Raw genomic sequence first — 20,971 nt, forward strand, 5'->3', positions numbered from 1 at the left:
AATTCCCTGACTAGTCGCAATAGAAACTTGAAGTATAAAATTCAGCTGCATAATTCTGCAACATGATTTCTTTCTGAGACAAAATTTCTGCTCATTTTTATTTTACTTGCTTTACTTATCATTTGAACTTATGCTATAGGGTGTTAAAGTTCCCATTTTGTGTTCTAATCTTTGTAATCCACCAAAGAATTGGCTTGTGCTTTGACTGTATGGTGATGTTGTGCCCCTCACAAAGTTAATTTTGTAATGTTATATTTTAATGCTTCAGCCAGTTTTATAACTAGGACCTTGGAGACTGTAATCAGAGAAGTTTTTTTATGTCAGAATAGTAGCAAATATGTTAAAGATCTGCGAACAGCACCCTTACTAGTATAAAAGTATGTGTGCATACATGTCAACATGCACACATAAATGTAAGCATCAGCACATGTTATGGAAGAGTGATCCCTGCGTTAGCAATCATGTCTGGTCATGACATTGACAAGCAGGAAGATGAACTCAACAGAGATTCAATTGTTTATGCTGCTGTTAAAGATCTGTTGTCAGCCTGACAGGTCTGGGGTTTATGAATGGAAAGGCCTGGGAGTCCCTGCTTTTGAGGGTAGCATATGTTTTGAGGTACTTTCTATGGTTTTTAAAAAAATTTTGAATTTTAACAATTTTTAAATAATGTATGTATTTCTCAAGGTCCGACAAGAATTGGTTGAAGAATATGAACAAGTTAAGAGCATTGTCAACACTTTAGAGAGTTTTAAAATGGACAGACCTGCAGATATCCCTGTGTCCTGTCAAGATGAGCCTTTTAGAGATCCTGCTGTTTGGCCCCCTCCTGTTCCAGCTGAACACAGGTAATGAGAGGCTCAAGCAGAGTGGGTGGAATAAAGTTGGGTTGCCATAATTTTATGTTCTTTTTTGAATGCATTTGTAACGTGAAAATCACATTTCATTTACCCCTTAGTCTTTTGTAATAAAGAATAAATACAATTCATTGGGGAAAAAAGTAATTAAACTACAGTTGGATTTATTGCTGAAGTTGTAAAGAAAGTCACTCCGCTATTCTGGTAGGAGTGACCAGCCAAGTACCTGGAACTAGGGTCTGCTGGAGAGGTTAGTGGGCTTTTGGTGACAGTTGCCTTTCTCATGTGTGAGGAGAAAATTCCATTTCAGCTTATTTAAGCAGTTGAATTAATTGATGGCTGAGGAAGTCAGTAAGGAGCTGGAACTGAAGGATCTTGAAGGACATGGTGGTTAGAAGTTGCTCCGTAGCTACAGATTAATATGACCTGTGTTTAATCCATTGGTTAGTTTTATTGCTAAACAGGTTCTGTTATAGATGGTGTTTCTCTTCTGTAGCCACCTTTAAGGTAACTTTAGTTAGCTAATAGTTTTCTCAAAATAGATGCTTGTGCATTTTCTGAAATCTCGATTTTCACCCTAATAGAGCTTGACACAGGTTGTTGGAAACAACAAATCAAATTTAAAAACAAGAATAACATCATGCCAACATTTTTCTAACATTATAATAGCAAAGAATTTTAATATGTGTATACTCACATAAGCAAAGGAATGAAGTAAAATGAGAGATCTTGGTTAACAGAAAGAAATGCCAAGTTTATTTGTAAATTTATATGCTTTATGATTATCGAACAAATGGATCTTCGCTTTTCAAAAAACCCCAAGAATGTAAGTGTAAAATAATATTAACGCTGATTACTTTTGTGAGTAGTAGAAATCAGAATTTTTGTGGTAATGTTACATGAAGTGCAAGATGTATTTATTCTTGTATCTTTCTTAGAGGTAAAGATACATCTGCTTTTTTACGCTAAAATTTAAATCTTGTGTACATAAGTAAGGAAAATTAGCCACTCTTCTATGCTGTTAAGTTTGATGAAAATGTATACAAAGCAAAATGTAGCAGTTGTATCCAGCAGCGCGTTTAAGTATGTGCTCTTTTTAAGCCATATTCCAGGAAACTGTTTTTGGAGTTAGCAAATTTTGAGTTACTCAAAACAAGAATCAGTAGAAGATTTAATAGGGGACACTAATTAAAGTTGTGTGACATTCCTGGCCATTTATTTTAGTCCTATATTTCAAGTCCAATCCCTAGAGCAAAATGATCGTGACACCTTGTCTTAAAACCAAATTATTTCTCCTGCCACTGCTGAGTTCTCTTTGACATCGTGGGTGATGCACACAAGTATAGGTGGTTGCAGTTCAGCTCTGTTTGCTTTTGCTTTCTAGGCAATTTTTACATGTTGACATTTTCACACAGGGGAATGAAGTCAGAGGTAGGAGGATTGTTTTAAAATTCTCCCTCCTTTGTTTTGGGGCCTGTCAAAGCTATTAGCCAGCTTGGTTTTTGTTTTGTTTTGTTTTGGTTTTTTTTTTGTTGTTGTTGTTGGTTTTTTTTAACCAGGAATGTCATCTGGTTGTGTAGAACTTGTGCATATGTAGCGTAATACCATCTCCTGGTTTGGAGTCAGAGGAAACTACAATTTGAAGACTTTTACTAAATCGTTTCCTCTTTTGTTACATGCGTGTTGGTTTGTTGTAAGATTGGTTAGGAGTACTGATCTAATAGTATTGTTAATTTTCTTTTTTCCCACTGTTGAAACTTTTTTTTCCTTTTGTATTTTTTTCTTACTTCAGGTGACAGACAGAACCAGAAATATGTTGCTAGATTTGCAGATATAGGGAGATAAGACTTAGGGGCTTGTCAGCTTTAGTAATAATGCACTAAGGGAATTAATGAAATATTAGAATCCTTCCTTCTTAATGTTGCTCTTTTTTCGCTGTTTTTAGCATGTTTTTGTTGTGGTTGCTTGTTAGGGCTCCACCTCAGATAAAACGTCCCAACCGAGAAGTAAAACCTTTGAGGAAAGAATCACCAGGACTGCAGCCCCGTGGGCCTGCAGGCAGAGCACATGCGATATCGAAGGGTGAGAAGTCTGCAGGCAGCCGTGAAAGGGAATCTAGAGCTAGAGGAAGAGATGACAAGGTAAGAAGTGGGAAAGAATGCGGGGGCAAGGAGTTACAATGCAGCAGGTGGCAAAGGGAAGCATTCTTAGTTTTAGTTATTTAATACAGATAATAAAAAGCCACAGTAATCCCGTGCAAGAAAACTTGGTGCTTTCCTCTTGCCTCATGGACAAATTATATATCATGGGGGTATTCAGTAATAATGACACCAAATTAAGGAAAGTTCTGTCATGTTTGCTCTGTCTTGATTTGAGATTTTTTGATAGGGAGGAGGCATGGTAGGCTGTTGCTGGGGGTTTCTTATCATCTCAGTTAGACCATGGGCTGGACTTTAATCTGTCAGTGTCAATCAGGCATAAAGTCCCTTCTCCTCCTTCTCCCCCACCCTTTTTTTTTAAAAAAAAAAGGAATCCAATTCAGGTCTTTTGTAAAGTTTTCCATGTAAAAAGTGCGAAAGTGAGACCAGTGCCCTTCTCTAGACTTGCAGCATTATGAATGGAGTTCCACAGTACCATTGCTTCTGCCATACAGTAGTAAAATTTAGGTGTGCCTACAAGTCCAGGACAGTTCTGTAAATGCATTGAGGCTAGGTAAATCTGTGCCAAATTATTTGAAGTTATATATTTGAAAATGATGTGAGGGAGACATAGTAAAAGCAAACTTAGCATCTTTCATTTTCTTCAGTTTATGAAAAGGGGTTTGTATTTATTATAGTGTTTAGGAAGATGCTTCTTGGAAAGGTTTTGTTTTAAAAATAAAACCAATGAAATAAGTTAGAGTAAGTTGGAGATTCTTTCCTCTGAAGACCCATGAAAAAGAAGCAGCGCTGAAAGTGAAAGAAAAGGAGAAACAGTGATTCACTATCAAGTAGCGATGTCAAAGGCAGGACTGTTTTGTGGCTGAAAAAAATGTGCAAATTGCTGTTTCTGAGACACTTGCATTTTTAAGTTTAACTGTGGAGTCAGTGCCAGGAACCCAAGGAATCTGTGGTATAAATGATACAAGTCGAGAGTGTACTGAAGCAGCTTTACTTTCCTGACAGACAGAGATACGAGAAGCCCCTTCCTATGGGCGCACGCAGTATTGTACAGATCATGATAGATTAATAAGAAAATATTTAGGCCAGTTTTCTTCCAAATGAATTTGGTTAGTCCCTTCGTGGCCTTTCTATTACAGGTCGCTTCTTCACAGCACAGAAAGAACTCGAAGATACGCTTTTTCCATCATGAATTGCTTTTCTGATACACAGGAAAAGTATTAAGTAATCCCAGCTCTTATTACCATCAGTAGGTATGGCCAGGCGCATTTTCAGCAGTGCCACTGAGTGACTGCACAGATCAAGCATTTTAGAAATCTCTCTACCCTGGATCAGTAAGATTTAAAATAACAAGTGTGCATCCTGCAAGCTATAAAAAGCTTGTGAAGATCTATGAAATTATTTACAGTTCTGCCAGCTATATGGGGAATTGGAGTCGTGGTGTGTGACAGGTTCACCAGATGTGCTTGTGTAAGGCAGCCTTCAAAGTCTTAGCTCTAATGAGGGTGAACTCTGCTCTCGAAGCTTTCCGGTGATGAGCATTATAGGGCTTTACTATAAGGAGCCCACAACAACATGACTTGTACAATACTTGTCTCTGGGGATAATGTGATTAGCAACACTACTGCTGTGAGGCAGAGGAAGAGTCATGAAGGTGTTCCATTTAATATGGTACATTTTAAACACTACTCTTATCTGAATAAAGTGGTCACTAGGTGGCAGAAGGAAAATAAGTCTACTCTTCAAAAAATACCAGTACATGTGCCCCTTTTCCCCTTTGTCTAGCTACTTGGTGGTTATTTTATTTTCTTTGTCTGGGGTATGTATGTAAAAATCACCCCAGGTTACAAATTCTCGCATGTTATATAATGATTTTTGTAAAGGATCCATTATTTTCCTTTGAAGAAAATTTTGAATGAAAGAGGAAGTAGCCAGGCATGGGAAGTGAAAGACGTTAATGCAACTTTCCATATTTTACACACAGGCATGAAAATAGGTTTAACTTCCCTTTCAGTTTTATCCTTTCTTAGTTTGCAAGTGTTTATGTTCTTCAGTTTCTGAACATAAAGCTGCAAGAAGCCTTCCTCTGTAGCCTAGTATGTCGAATCAAAGGTTCAGTAACTTTTCATGTTCAGTTAAAAATAATAGGGCAAATCTGAAGCTTCAAACTAAGTAACCAAGTATCTCTTTTTGCATAGTAAACGTTTCAGTTCTGTAGTTCTTGGGTTTGGGTGCTTGACTAGGACTACTTAGAACATGTAATGAACTTGGATGCCATACCCATTTCCTAAGATGTTGGTTGTATAGGTTGAATAGGTTGTACACTGTCCTGGCTATAATATTACAATGCAATATGCATATTTATTTGTGATATTTTTCAAGATAAATATAGCTATAGTATGTATGTTTTAGAAATATTTTGTCTCATTTTACATGTGATGCCTTCTTTCACCGTTTCTCCTCCCCAGACCATATAATCTTTTCATTCTGACTGTAACCATCTTGAGATAAGGACTTTTAACCTGACTGTGCCTGTAAAATGACCTTTTGTAGTGCTATATAAAATAATTTTGAATTGCAACCCACTGGATGGTGTTTATCCACTAAATCTTTATATTTAGGTGTTCCTTTTTCTAAAATACTGCTTTCAAGTGCTTCTTCCTTCTTAGTTCCACTGGAAATTATTAGGCTTGTTCTCAAGGTACCTTCTGCTGGATCATTGCCAAAAATTTTAGCTTCTGTTTAGTAGTTCAGCTTAAAGAGGCAGTATGAATGCTACCTGTATGTCTTTTAGAAATTGCATAATACCATTGCAATAATTGCATAATACCATGCAAAGAAATTGCATAAGCCCTAGCGAACACTTTTTCAGGAGTACTCTTCAGATTATTTTAGAATGCCAGTGGACAAGGATGGTAGATATTGTGAAGGATATGAAATAGTCAAGGGCTGTGCTACCATATCAGTGAAGTGAATATTAAAATTGATGAAGATATGACTTAAAAAATATAATTTTTTTTTGCTTGATTATTCTGATGTGCGTCATCAGAAGCAAAGACAAGGTAGATTACAGGAATATGGATGTGAGATGAGGGAGTCGTATTTAGGTGGAGGCATAGATCTCCATGCATTGGGACTGGAAGGCAGCATAATCTCCATCCGAGAACGCTGAAAGAACCAGGAGGTGAAATCGCAGGATTGGGAGCAGAGATTTCCAGTAAAATTTATTGGGTCTGCTGTTGTCTCATGTGAATGGTGAGTTGTGTTGACCGTGCCTGTATTTAGAAGGGGAAAGGAAAAGTGATCCAGGCAATTGGAGTTGTTAATTTTACCTAAACGGTGCGCAAAGTTTTACAACAAATTTAGAATGGACGAAAATTGAAAGACTTGGGACTAACTGGAAAGTGGAATAAAGTGAAATATGATTTCTTAAGCAAAAAGTGAAATATGATTTCTTAAGCAAAGGTGTTGCCTTTGCCAGCACTTTCTTTAGAGTTCTAGTTAAACTTATAGGGAAAGAAATTCTTCTACTTGGATGCCACATGGGAAGTAATTAGTTAATCTAGCAAGTGTGTGGTGTAGAAGAACTGTAAGGTAGGGATGCATTAGGCAGCAAGGGGAATGTAAACAAGTGGTACTGAAACAAAAAGTATCAGTCAACTGGCAAATCATTTATGGATTTCCTCAAGAGTAGAGATTGACTTTTGTTTTATATTTAAATTAATGACCCTGGCACAAAAAAGAGGCATTTACTGATGACACCAAGTTGGGAAGCACCATCAGCAGAAGAGGTGAATGAGGCTGTTGTACAGGAGGAACTGGATGACTCTGTGCTGGAGTCATGGAAATGGGATGATGTTCAGCAGTGCAGAGCAGCAGGCTGTGTACTTGGAGACTACAACAAGAATTTCTGCTAGAAGCTGGGAGCTCAGCAGTGGAGGAGAAGAAATATTTGGACATATCAGCAGAAATCGGATCAGGCTGAACTTTAATTTGTTAAAGTTCCTGGCAGTGATGGGAAGGGCTGGCTGCCGGAGTGAGGCGCAGCCAGGTGCCACCATTGGCTTTGGCAGCAGGGGGTGGAGAGTGCATCTGGCAGTTGTTTGGTGTTTATGTGTAGTGGGAAGGGCCTGCAGGAAAGCAAGATGTCTTCAGGACCCAGCTCTGGTCATTGCAGCCACCAGGGTTATCCTACGTGATTGATCTGTTCGAGATTGAGTGTAAGGTGGCAGTATGATACAGCCATGGAAACGAATGCAAATGAAACCCGAGGCCCAGTTCGTTGAGGTGTTACCAGCAGAGAGAAGAGATACCCATGCCATTATAGGAGGCCCTGGTGAGACAGCAGCTGGGGTATTTTGCGTGCATTTCTACAGCTGTGCTCAAGAAAGATGTGTTAATATTAGAAGGGGGGGGGGGGGGAAGGGTTGCCAAAGTGTACAGGTAATTGTGTTCAGCTTGTGTTCCAAGAGGAGACTTACTTGGTTTGGTAAACGAAGGCAGAGCACACGTGTGCTGCAAGTACATCAGGGTGGTGGACACATCAACGAGACAACTGCTGAAACTAATGCACCAACTTAGTACAAGAGCAGAAATACATTCATTTTGGAAATAACGTTTATGTTCCAGTGGGCTAGTGCAGGTCTGATAGCTCTTCCTGATGGAAAGCCCAGAAAATTTCTAAACATGTTTGAGTCAGAATGTGGTTGGCAGAGGAGGTGGTTATGTGATGGGATTCCCAAGGGGACTGGGGGGGAGCAGTCTTTTGCAGTCCTGTATATCGCTGTCTGTTGGCATACCTTCTTAGAGACAAGCCATCACCGCAGCTTTATTTAAAGCTGTTTTGGGAAAGTAATACCAGAAGAGGTGAGAATATGACTGGAAAAATCATGCTTACTCCTGCTGCCTGGATTCAGGTGACATCTTTTGAAGTTATTTTCTCTAGTCTCTGCTCACTTACCTACTGACTGAGGACTGCGTGTTGGACCAATTTGGGACCAACATTAATAATCTTATTACATGTGAAAACTGTAAATACTTTAAATCTTGTTTTAATTCCGGAACTGAAAAAAAAAAAATCGAAACATTCAGTGTCCCTAAAACGACAGCCAAGGTGATGCTGAAAGTACATCTCCCCCTTGGCCGCCCTCCTCCCTCCGTTGGCGAGCCACGCTGCAGGGAGCAAGAAGAACAGCCGTTCTCGGAAAAGTAAATATCGCAGGGCCGCCGAGCTGGGCCCGGCCCCGGATGCGGCCCCGCGCCGCCACCCCGCGGCGGAGGAGCCGCTGCTGCCGCCGGGGCCGCCCCGCCCCGCCCCGCCCCGCCCCTCCCCTCCCCTCCCCTCCCCTCCCGCGCCTCGCCGTGCTGCCGCCCTCCTGGCGCGGGGCCTGGCTTTCCCCTTTTATTTCTATTTTTTTTCCGCTTCTTTGAGCAGCGTCACAGCCGGGCCCGGTGCCGCCTGCGTTGCCTGATGTGCGGGTTCACCGCCTTTCTGGCACAGCAAACGGGCTGCGCGCAGATCTGCCAGCCGGGCTCGGTGCGGGGGCTTGAGCTGCTGCCTCAGCCTCCTCTACAGCGCGCTGTGGCGACCCGCCCTGCCTTCTCCTGCTTTGTAAAGCCTGCCTTAACTCTGTTTCACCCAGAAAAAAACAAAACATCCGATTTGTTTTGCGATGTGCAGAAAAATTCTTCCACTAGGAAAACCAGTCTGTTGCAGAGGGATAGGAGGGAAGCGTGTCACAAAGACAGACAGCAAATACCTTTAATTTCATTGTCACTTTTTTCCCTTTTTTTTTTTTTATGGTTACATTTGGATTTCATTTTCTCTCTCCTGAAATCTTCCAAACTCTACAGGGCTTTTTTCTCCGTTTCCTTTTTATGCCAGACCATTGCATTTTTGACACCAGCTTTTTGTTTAAACACAACTTTCAGCTTCATTTCCACTGCAAAAAAACTGATCTGGGAGTACTGAACAAGAGAGTTCACTTGGAAGCAAGAAATTAAAATAGTGGGAAGATAAACTGCTCCCTCACAGGCCTCGTGGGCAAACGGCAACTGGGAGGGGTGTAATCGCTACCTTTTTCCACTGTGAGGTTATTTGTGTGTCTCCAGCTGCCTCTCAGCCCGCCTTTGCCTAGGCTGCTTTTGTCCAGCCAGCTGGGATTCTTTAACTTGCTGCTGATAGTGTTTAGAAGCTGAGTTAAGAGTGCTAAAGTAGCTCCCTACTCACCCTCTTTCGTTAAAACAGTGCAGCTGCTTTTCAGGCTCCACCAAACGCTGCTGTTGAGCTGGGAGGAGAAGCGGTTTCCTTCTGAAGTGGGAGAGGAGGAGCGTGAGCCCTGATGCTTCAAAGGGAAAATGTTACTTCACCCCCATAAGCTTAACGGCACTGTGGAAGTATTAACCAGAAACTCTGGGCCGTTTGGGGCAGAGGCAGTGTTGCTGAATGAGCATTGGCATCCTGCAGAAATTATTGTAGTTCAAAGAAGCCTGGGTGACTTGGGAGCTTCTTTAGGGCTTTTGGTGCAGCCTTTAAATAAATATGACCTTTTAAAAGCATTTTAACTGTTTATGGAGCTGGCCTGTGAATAAGAGGAGGGAAATAGATAGTTTGCAGTTGAGGAAAGGAGAAATTGCTGGGCAGGAAGGCTTTAATTAAATAAGGGGAGAGAATCTTCTTGATTTTCCTCCATCAAAGACAATGGGTGTAGCAGCTTTTGTGTTCTTTTTCAGTGATGATGGGGTGCCAGTTGTTTAGCTCTGGTAGGTAGTGTGGCAGGTGTAGCATCTTCACAATATGCTTTGGATGCTCTGGTCTTCAGCCAGGAGTTAATGTAGCATTAAGTCATGACACAGCCTGCTTTGTGAGGCTGTTCCTGCATTTGTGCCTTCGGCTGGCCAGGAAATGTCAGTTGTCTAAAGAGTGGTTTTAGCACTGTTAAGAGAGTCTGGTTTGCTGCTTTAAAACCAACCAACCAACTGTGTATGTAATGAGCTCTGATGGGGTTTATATTACTGTGAGCTGCATCTATGAAGGAAGCATGGTGCTGTTGTGGTAGAAGCAACCACAGGTGTTTGGGGACTCTTTGTGGAGTGTAGGGTGTGAACACATTGGTTTTGCTGGCCATCATGGTGCTGAGGTAGCTGTGTTAAAGCTTGCTACCTTCTTGTGGCTTCTACAGAAGTGAACCAGACAATATTGCTATATATGGCTAGTAAAGGATATGTTGAAAGAATAATGTCCTTATGAGCCTGTATTACTTCCATTTCTAGGGAAAGAAAATAACCCAGGAAGTTGGTGATGGGGAAATTCAAAAATTTGATGGAGCGGGTTATGACAAAGACTTGGTCGAAGCTCTCGAAAGGGACATTGTATCAAGGAATCCAAGCATTCATTGGTATGAGGATTTTCTCAATTCAAGTGGTTTTGGTAGTGTGGAGAAGGAGAGAAATTATCCGTCTTCTAACTCTTAAAACAGGGACCCATCAGAATCTACAGATAAGTGAAACAAGGTCTTTTGGTTTTAACAGTTTAGTAATTTGATTACCGTTAAGCTTTTGTTGCTAACCGATATTATGTGCAGTACATCCATTACAGGTACTGCTGAAATGAAAGTACACTCCAGAGAACTTTAAAGATACTGCTTTGGTGTTCACATTGTCCAAAACAATTTTTAATTAAGCAGCTCTGGGTAACTTAATTGAAAATCATTTTTTCGCTACCTTCCAAAAGTAGATTCAATTTTAGGTCACAGGATTATAGGAGTGCTCTCATGAGGCATATACTGGCATGCTAAAAGAGATGGTACTAAGTGAAAAGCTTTTCTATTTTTCTTGTATAAAAATAGAAGAAATATTGGTGTACAGGAATCTTATGCAAGTTTCTTCATCTTGCACAGGGATGACATAGCAGATTTGGAAGAAGCCAAGAAATTATTAAGAGAAGCTGTTGTTCTTCCAATGTGGATGCCTGATTTTTTCAAAGGGATCAGAAGACCTTGGAAGGTGGGAATTTATTTGGTGTTTTAGTAAATGGCAAGCTGTAGTTATATATGTCTGCTGCTGTAATGTGTGTGGATGTCTGTAGCAGAAACCTAAAAAGGCAAATGGGAAAGATCAGGAATTTGTTCATGAAATCTTCTCATAATGATTCATGTAAAATGCGCTGAAAGAAACAGCTGGAAGTTAATGCGGGCTTTACAGTAAATAATAATTCTTTTGTATTTACTCAGCCATAGCTTGTTGACATTCTGATACTTTCTATATGTCAGCCTGCATGTGTGAGCAAGCATATAGGGTATATTGACAGAAGCAGAAATGCTTAGTAGACAGCTCTGCTTAGGATTATGGTGGCTACTCTTCCAACACTTCACGGAGGAAAGCAGTCCTTGGACTGTTTTATTCTGCATGTGCCAACTATCTATCACTCGGACTGCAAACTGCAGGCTGGATGGTGCAAGGAGAGAGGAGGCTAATCTGAGTAATGATTTAGCTTTGCAGTTACATTTACAGGTGAGCATAGTTACTGCTGGAGTGGGGAAATTCAAAGCGGGAGAATGAGCTGCAAGTGGTGCAACAGGAAGGATATAGGACTGAGCTGGCTTGGCTGATGGACCAGAGGTTAGCCCAATCTGGGCCTTGCTTAGAGCTAAAAAGGAAGAGGAGAGAGGAAGTTGCTGAGTGTTTTCTGTAAACAGAAAATAAAATTATCTTGCTTTTGTTGTGGGATGGATTGACACTTGTTTTGGGAATAACTAGTCACAACACAAGGGCTTTCTGGTTACTGAGAAGGATTACTGGGGAAAAGAGACTGCAAATTGTTATTCTGAGCCTGCAAGGCAATGGCATGTGTAGGGAATGCTGTGTACGTGAGTAGTTTCTGTGTTTTAGTATGCTGATTCAGCAGCGTGTCAGACTTTGTGTTGCTAACACTTGCCCTGTCTTTTTCTGCTTGGTCCTTGTACTTCTCTGGCTTATATGTAGGTCTGACCCTCAAAGCTGTCTTCCTCCAGCCTAAGCCAGTCCTAGATCCCCGTTATTCTGCTTATTTATGAAACAAAGCCTTGCGGGAACTGATGAGCAGAAGACTGTCATTCTTGGGGCTTGTGTCTACAGACACTGAAGAGGGGAAGTCGGAAAGAGTGGGAGCTGATGGCGGTAGCTGGGAGATTGCTGCTTGAGGGCTGTTCATGGAGGTTTTACTGAGTTGCAGGGGGACAGCCCAAACCTAGCCTGAGGCTATATGGCCTTTGGGGTTTAGAGTGTTTGTGGTCAGTACCAGTCGGCTTGAGGTTAACCTTAAGGTTAACCAAGCTGTCATCTTGGACAGAGCCTACATATCGTGGGTTACAAGTGTAGGGTGAGATTTTAGTCTCTTTTCAACAGCTGAATCTCTCTCTTTTCCTCTTGGCATAGAGGAAGTTGATCCATACCCTTATTGTAGACTACATGGCCCCATCTGTCCAGTCTCAAAAAACTTCTAAGGGAGTGAAGAGCTGCTATGCTTTTATCACCTGTTAACATGCCTAGAGGATGTAGTGGCCATCTGTCTTTAAGGCAGGTATCTCAGCAGACTGCAGGGAACATGAAGAGTGCCACTGGCCCTGTCTCCAAGTATTGTGGCAGTGGATAAAGAAACAACAGCCTGGTATTTTAAAGAATTACAGTCTCCGTCTCTCTGTGTAAGATTATCTTTTCCTACTGAGCAGTGTTGCCTCTGAAAACTAGGTGGTTGTGGACATGGAAAGAAATTTTAAGGTTATTTCCTCTCGTCAGTCTGAAATGCAAATTGATGTCTGACGAGTCCATGAAAAGTCTTCATTGTTAGCCTTTTCCCTGGTGACTTGTGAAGCTGTAACTCTTCTGAATTTATTTTTCACACAGAACAGCATGTATTTTCCCTACTGTTGACCTCTGACTGTGCTACAAGGATGAGAAGTTTTGAAGGGAAGACTGTTTCTTGCAGTAATCAGTGTAGCAGCAGGCATTTGTTGAGCCTAGGCATTCAGGACAATAATTCAGGGAAAAGGCAGCCAAATCTGGTCTTGGATGTTCAGACTCTCCTGAGAACAATTCCCAAGACAGCCCTCACAGTTTGTGTCTGTATTCAGAGGACAGTGCCCTATATGAAGGAGCCAGCTGTCTTCCCTGATTCAGCACAGGTGCTGTATATTTGCAGCCACGGGTTTCTGAGTGTCCACAGGCTTGCTCGCTCTTTTTCTCCGAACTATTTTGTGCCAAGAAGGCCCAGTTGCTCGCTGTGCTTCCCACTGCTCTGCTAGTGATTGTTACAACAACAAGAAGTAACCCTGCAGTGATTTCATCAGAACACTTACTCCCTGTGGTGCATTTCAGCTTCTTATTGGAATACTTTGGATTAACAGAGCCTTAGAGGAAGAATAAAGAAGTCTTTGTGTTTGTCAAGGATTTTAACTAGTGAGTAAGTGTCAGCCTCCTAGTTTGCAGAGAGAAAGAGCAATTTGATCCAATGTGTTTCTGTTTGAAACCGTGCACATCTTGTTTTGCTGAGAACTCAAGTTTTTTTGGTTTTTTTTTGTTTTTGTTTTTTCTTAACTGATATTTCTATCATCTTTATCCACAGCGAGCTTGGTTTTCCCCTGGCTTTACACCTGGTGTGGCTGCTCTGCACCTCTGTTATGCACATATATAATGCCACCAGTATCACATGCTAGGTAATGCTCACTGTAATAGTTACACAGGAGGTGCGAAGCGATGGGCTTTGATTTCAGCAGTGAGCGGTATGTGTAGCTGAAGCCAGAATTTGACCTTCCATAATAACAGAGGACCAAAGCAATATCCAAAAAATGACATTAGTCCCTTGTATCACCAGGTCCTGCAGTAAACACAGTTTGTCAAACACAGGAGTCAAGTGTGATTTGAACTGAGGTGAAGTTTGTTTTAAAATATTAAACAAACACATTTGAAACTTGGAGAGAACAGTAAGTCATCTCTGACCTGCACATCACAGGCTGAGTAATTTCCACTCAGTTACTCCAGGGTTGTACTTGCAATATTATTATAATATCAGTATGACTATGCAGCAACTCGAATCACAGTATATGTCTGAATGTTCATGGGGAGAAAAAGAGTCCATTTACTTTTTATGCTTGCTGCTCTGGAGCTTAGGAAACCTTGGGCAGCCTGAGGAGTGACATTGGACTGTTAGCTGTATGGATGGAATGTGAACATTTCTAACTTAATTTACCAATGAATGTATGTTGAGCTTGCATTAGCTAAGTGTTAAATGGCAATAAAGGTATTAAGAGTTAATGGAAAATGGAGTACAGAGAGGCTATTGCTTTTGAATAGTACATTTTTGAATAATTGCGTTCCCGGTTGATTTGTTTTTATAGATCTCTTCCATGTCATTCTTTGTGCTTTTGAAGTAAATTTTTGTGAGGAACAGATGAAATCTAATTTGCTGTGTGGCTTGCATTTAACAGATATTTTATTGCTGTGGCATTTTATGTAAGTTATTAATTGCAAAACACATTATGATGTGCAGTTCTAATTCTAGCTAATTTGATTACCCTTGCAACACAGTACAACTTTACTTTAGGAAACTCTTGTTAGCATGTAATAAGATCTTGCGATTGAGAGGGGGGAAAAAACCCAAGCTCCTTAGGCACTACATTTTCATGGTGCCATGCTCGAAATCACAGTGCCTTATTCTAGTGCTGTACAGGGATGGAACAGTGTGTTGTCCTTCTCCAGCGCTGCTGCTGAAAGGGTTGGAAAGACTATCCGTAAAGATAACTACATTTAGAAATATTATCGAGAGTGATTAACCAGTCTCAGTGCTACGATCTTAACATGGATCCTGAGAGCACTGTGTGTCTAGCTAAAAACCTGCTTGCGTAATGATGGGTGAATGTGCTGAGCTGCAGAGATGTGTGCTCCTTAGTCTGTCTTTCAGATAGACCACAGATAGAAGGACAGTCTGATGATGTGGATACTAACCTGGGACTTAACAATTTTAGTTCAGTTTTCTAGTTCAAAGCTTTTTGAATAATCACTGAGGTTCATATTAGGCTTTTTGTGGGACTGAGCGGTAGTCCACATGAGCCACAGTTGCTTATCTGTGAAATAGAAATAGCAGTGCTCTTCTGCCATCCAACAGTGTGGTGAGGATGGTGTTCCATCCAGGAATTGCTAAGATGCAGTAGTATGGCTGTAGAAGCACTGAGATGGAGAGATTAAACAGTGTGACAAACCCTTGTTTTCAGTGAATGCTCTCGTTCATACTTAAATGTAAAAATCAACCAGATTCATACATACACATCATCACGATTTTTTGGCAAAATGTTTTTCTATAGAAGAATGCCCTACTGAGGGAACACAACTTTCTGCAAAAGTATTTTGGTTTCTGTGAAGCTTTCTTCATGAAGGGGCCTTTGTTCCAAAATGAAGTCACTCTCTTCATCTGCATGTGCAGCCCCTCGTGAGTTGGGAAAGGCCTAAGTTCAAGTCCAAGCTCTGTCCAATTCAGAATAAGGCTGTAAATCTGTTGTCCGCTTCCCAGGTGATAGGTGCAGCAACAGTTACTGGCTTTTGTGATTCATTCTCTGGTGGAGTGGTAAGAAGAATAAATCCCAAAGCATTTCTAGGCAGTTCTTGAAAGCAGGATTCTTGTCTTTTGTTTTCCACTGATGGCAATTGTGTTATTAAACAATTAAAATACAGATCTTGGATCATATTGAGATGTAGTGTAGAGTACCAATTGCAAAGTTTGTTTATTTGTTGTTAATTACCTTTGTTTTCACCTTTCAGGGTGTGCTGATGGTTGGTCCTCCTGGCACTGGCAAAACAATGCTAGCAAAAGCTGTTGCTACAGAATGTGGAACAACATTCTTCAATGTATCTTCCTCTACCCTGACATCTAAATACAGGGGCGAGTCTGAGAAGCTGGTCCGCCTCTTGTTTGAAATGGTATGTCCTCAATGATGTGATCTGGGGATCGCTAAGGTGAGAAGGGACATCTCCCTTCGTTTCCTGCCCCTCTAGTAGCATGTTGGAAGCATAGAGTTCATTGCACTGACACCCCGTCAACCAGATAGAAAGGCACAGTCTCTGTGTTTGCATCCTTTTCTGATATGTCGTTGAGGATTAAGAAGGAAATGGTTCATCACCCATGGTTAGGATAGCGTTTTACAGACTAGATGTAGAGTCGTGACCTTGACAGAAATTCAGTTCTTACTCGGTTATGGGATAAGCCCATAGGAAGTAGATTTGAAATTGGAAGGGATTGGGAACTGTTATTCTAGAAGCAATACATGTTTTAGCTCTGTTTCTGTTCTGAACGATGGACACAAGCCTCTCAGTGAAGTTTTGGGTGCAGCCCATCATGTGGGGTATGTGAAGGACATGCCCATGTGGACCTATGCTGAAGGGTCATTCACCTCTTTGGGATTCTCGCTGCACTTCTGCCATACTCACAGTTAAAACCTGTCTCTGTTGAGACAGGCTGAGCTCCATTCTGTCTCCTGGGCTTTCCCCTCACTGCAGAAAAACCTGGACATGAAAAACTTCCTGTATTTTGATTGTATTCCTTTTTGCAAAATTAGTTGCTGAGGAAAACCAACCAACACTGAAAGACCCGTGACTTGAGGAGCACAATTTAAACTTAACCATATGCCAAACAGTTCGTAAATCAAGATCTTGAATTATTTTCTTGTGACAGGCAGGGAAGCTATGTGTGTAGCGTGTCTAGTGGGACTGGGTCGTGGTCTGATGAGGGCCTGTGCTTGCTGCTTCAGCCTTAATAGTGATGTTTTCATTTGAATAAAGGCGAGGTTTTATGCTCCAACAACAATCTTCATTGATGAGATAGATTCCATCTGCAGCCGCAGAGGCACGTCTGACGAACACGAGGCGAGTCGCAGAGTGAAGTCAGAGCTGCTTGTGCAAATGGATGGTAACAAGTGTCTAGATCCGCGTTTGGGGCTGGGGTGCTGTTTCTTTACAGGTGGGAATGTAAGAACTTGAGCAATCTGGAAAACCTGGCTTTACGGATGGGGAAAAATAAGGCAGAATTTGAGAGTAGTGTATTTTTGGACTGTTTGAAGGCAGATGACTGAAAAGGGTGTTCTGCTTTATTCTTTTCTAAAATGGCCATTTTGATGGTAAATTGAAAACTCATATTTAAGAGACAGATGCTAGGAGAAGCGGATAATGGAGATTCATGCAGTTTAGTACAGGTCTTTAATTTTGATGCAATTTAAACAAATTTCTCCCCTTTGCTAGAGTTTCCAGCTCAGGGACCCCATTGTGAGATCTGATTTTGATGTATTCTGTGGTGGCAGCTAATATTACCCTTTTATTCAGATTTAGTACCTGTTCCATGCAGGTGCACATAATGAGGATGACCATCTGAGGAATATTGTATGGCATAGTGGTTTGGTAACCACCTCTGTATTGCAGTTGTTACTATTTATAATGTCCTCAAATGCACAGCTTCATTGTGGTAAACTCAGGGTAGGCAACTTTTTGCCCCAAAGTGATAATTTCTTTGCAGTCCTCATTTGGGAGGCCAGGGAGTGATTTCTGTTTCTTCTATGGCCAGATTTGACAGATTTGACTTTTGGTGGGACTAGCAGGGCTATGCTCACATATGACTGTGAGGCAAAGAAAGGCCTCCCCTGACTCAGCAAAAGAACGAATTGTCCCCCTCTCTGTGACACTAATGGCCTTGTCACACCTAAGCTATGGGAATTTTGGAAAGCAGCACTAGGACTACATAGAGCTGTTGCTTAGCTTAGTCCAACCTTTTGCAATGTTTGTGCAGTGTTTCTTACCAAGCATCTCAATCAGTAAGAGCTGTGGAGTGAAATTTCTCTAAACTGTTGTGCTTGCAGGGGTAGGTGGTGCTCTGGAAAATGATGACCCTTCCAAGATGGTTATGGTATTAGCAGCTACAAATTTTCCCTGGGATATCGATGAAGCTCTCCGACGGAGACTGGAGAAGAGGATTTATATACCTTTGCCCACAGGTATGTTTGCTACGAGTGTTTTCCTTTAAAATGGCCTTTGCAACATGGGCTCAGGACTACTGCAGGACTGTTGGGTTTGGGAGGAATCATGATGGTTTTGTGATGAGCAGTGAAATTCAGGGGTTAATCATTTGGCTGGGTGGCTTTATTTTTAAAGAGAGTGAGAGAAAGAAAAAAAATACTACTTGCTTGGGGGCTTAAAAACAAAGAGCTGCAGCATTTCATTGCAAGCCCATTGATGGGCTCTTACATTTTGAAAGAGAGTTAGTTTTAATGAGCCTGGAATTATTTTAAATGTTTAACAGTCAATCCTTGAGTGATCATCAAAGGCAGTCTTTGGACATGTTTAGAAATACTGCAAACGCACTCTGTGCCCTTGCAGACAAATGCAAAGAAGTGGATCCATGAATTTTCACTTACAGGCTTAGTTCATTGTAAATCACTGCTTGCTCGCCTTTATGACTGTGCTTTGAGTCACTCAGAATGCAGCGGGCTGATTGCTTTCCTGCCCTAAGATGTCTCAGCTTGTATTGTCTTTCCTAGCTGTCATTCACCTGTCCTATTAATTTTGAGATTCCTATCACTTGAAGTTTGCATAGCATCGTTTCTTCTTGCTATAGTGGATGTCTCATCTCCCTGCATGAGCACTCAAGATAACAAGATGCATGTTCATGGTGACAGCAGTTGTGATTGAGTGTAGCAGGTATAAGGACACTTAATAGTTGTACAGCTTGTCTTTGCAGCTTACAGGTGGTAACAGCTCCGAACAGGATACCTGTCTATGACCAATTAGTTTAAAATCCTATCAGATCTTGTTTCTAATTAAACAAGATTGGTTTTTTTGACACAGTGTATTACACCCTGGACAACATACAAGATGTGCTGCAGTTTTATTTCGAATCTTACGTTCTGTTGCATCTGTTCTGTAAATAAGAATGTTGAGCTGTTCTGGGCAAGTCTAAATGATGCATTTATAACTGTGCTGTGTGATTTGATGTACTCAGGCATTTTAACTGAAAAAGTGATATGTCATATATACACCTGTATATTGTGGAATTTGATGCAAGTCTATATTCTACCGTGTTTCATTTTCAAAATACTGCAAGGACTTGCTTAGTCCCATAGCAAAGATTAGAAGAATGTTCTCTGATACAGGACGCTCTCTGCAGGTATGCTGTATGTACATTGTGCTCTGTAAATAATAAATCTCCATTTTATAGCTAGTGCCAGTTGTGTGTGATTGATAACTATATTCTTGATAGTTCTGCAAAGCACACAAAACCAGCAGCTTTAGACAAGCTTTCTAATTTCTTTTCTATTTCCCCTCCCCCCTTTTTTAAAATTAGGGACATCAATAAATAAAACATAAGTGTGGATATTTCCTTAAGACTTTTAGCCTTTCCTACTGCTATTTCTTCTGTTGTGGTTGTCCTCTTTTCTAGGTCATAAAAGTCGGTCACTGTGGAAATAAAGGTGCTGAGCTGGTATATTTTTCTGTACAGTAAAAGCCAGGAAGGCATTCGTCCTCTTCTTTACCATCCTTGTGCAGAGTTGCACTGAGGGCTAAGCTGTCAAATGTGAATTCCCTCTTATAAGCCTAGGCTGCTTAACTTATGTACCCAAATGCACATATGCACATGCCCTCTTGAAGAAAAATGGTTAATTGGCTGCATAAGTGCTCACTTACGCAGCTGGTTATCACTGTGTTCACACTGCATCTAGGTCTGAAAGTGGGATACCAGGACATTTGTATTGTAAATATATTAATATGTTTACTGTATTAATGTATCTGTTTTCTATCAGGCTTCAACAGCTTTCTTGGGTCCCAACTGAGTAAAGTGCTTAAACATATGCTTAAAGTTCAGCCTATTGTTAAGGGGTTTGTGCTGTCTCAAGCTCTGTTAATAGAATACTCATTGTGGTTTTAATGAAACTTTGTGAATAATACGCAATCAAACACTTGAACAGTGAGTGAATCCAAAGGGATGTGAGAAGAAGCAGACATTTGTAGGATTGTGCTTTTGTGCCCTTGGGTAGTATGTGACCAAATGCTTTGTCACCTGAGACATAACAGACATTTTTAATGACGTATGACTTTGGAAAATGTCTAAAGAGTATACTGTCTTAATATACTACTTTTAACCATATACTTTACTGTATTTGATAGCACACTTTACTATGTTGTTCTGTCTCTTTTCTTATATTAAACCCTTTTGTTTGTACTTTTCACTGAAAAATCGAAGTTGTGTTTATTTCTCTTTTTAATGTTACCCTTGCAAGTCTTCAAACAAGTATTTTTATGTTTTAGCAAAAGGCAGAGCAGAACTACTTAAGATTAATCTTCGGGAGGTAGAACTGGATCCTGATATCAGCCTTGAAGAAATTGCTGAGAAGATTGAAGGGTATTCTGGCGCTGACATCACTAATGTTTGCAGGTATTTCATCCCCCTTAATTTGCAAATAAAACTGCATGGAAAGTCATCATTTACATTGTGTGATGAAAGGCAATACCCACTACAGCTGAAGCCATGCTAATAGTGACTATGTTTGAGGCCCAAATCTATTTACTGAAACCATGCATTACTGTCATCTGGAGCAGTCTAAAGACCGTGGAGTCTCTGTATGAGATGTGGTTAAGTTTTCTTGTCTCTGAAGAGAAAAAAATTGAGCAAATGTCGCGTTACCATTGTCTGCATTTACTGAATATTTGTTAATGTAGTGCAAAACAGGTTTGGATTTTTATTTTATTTTATTTTTAAATCCCGTGAGTTTAAGAGCTAGAATTTTGTGATGCAAAGGAACCTTTCACAGAACATGTCTTTAGGGCTTCTATATGCTCTATGTTTGGACAGCCCTCACTGCAGTACGGTCTTGGTTTCTGGCTGAATCTTCTAGGTGCAAGGGTGATACAGATAGTTTATAGCGTTAGTATTGAATTTATTTCCAT

General features: G+C 40.8%; 1 protein-coding gene across 7 annotated transcripts in view; it reads left to right on the forward strand.

Moving 5' to 3' along the window:
- The window catches only part of KATNAL1 (katanin catalytic subunit A1 like 1), a 76,296-nt gene that overhangs the window by 18,246 nt on the left and 37,079 nt on the right, over positions 1 to 20,971 (forward strand). For 6 of the 7 annotated variants that reach the window (XR_012040437.1, XM_072850408.1, XM_072850411.1 and 3 more), the window contains 8 exons: positions 688 to 848; positions 2,830 to 2,998; positions 10,289 to 10,413; positions 10,915 to 11,020; positions 15,806 to 15,964; positions 16,823 to 16,949; positions 17,890 to 18,024; positions 20,333 to 20,459. Coding sequence is in view for 6 of the 7 variants with exons in the window: in XM_072850408.1 (XP_072706509.1) it covers positions 688 to 848; positions 2,830 to 2,998; positions 10,289 to 10,413; positions 10,915 to 11,020; positions 15,806 to 15,964; positions 16,823 to 16,949; positions 17,890 to 18,024; positions 20,333 to 20,459 (1,109 nt within the window). In the remaining variant the exon portion in view is untranslated. The remainder of the gene's footprint in view (positions 1 to 687; positions 849 to 2,829; positions 2,999 to 10,288; positions 10,414 to 10,914; positions 11,021 to 15,805; positions 15,965 to 16,822; positions 16,950 to 17,889; positions 18,025 to 20,332; positions 20,460 to 20,971) is intronic. The other variant, XM_072850412.1, reaches the window with a different exon arrangement.

Source organism: Ciconia boyciana, chromosome 1, assembly GCF_034638445.1.
Source record: "Ciconia boyciana chromosome 1, ASM3463844v1, whole genome shotgun sequence".
Lineage (NCBI taxonomy): Eukaryota > Metazoa > Chordata > Aves > Ciconiiformes > Ciconiidae > Ciconia > Ciconia boyciana.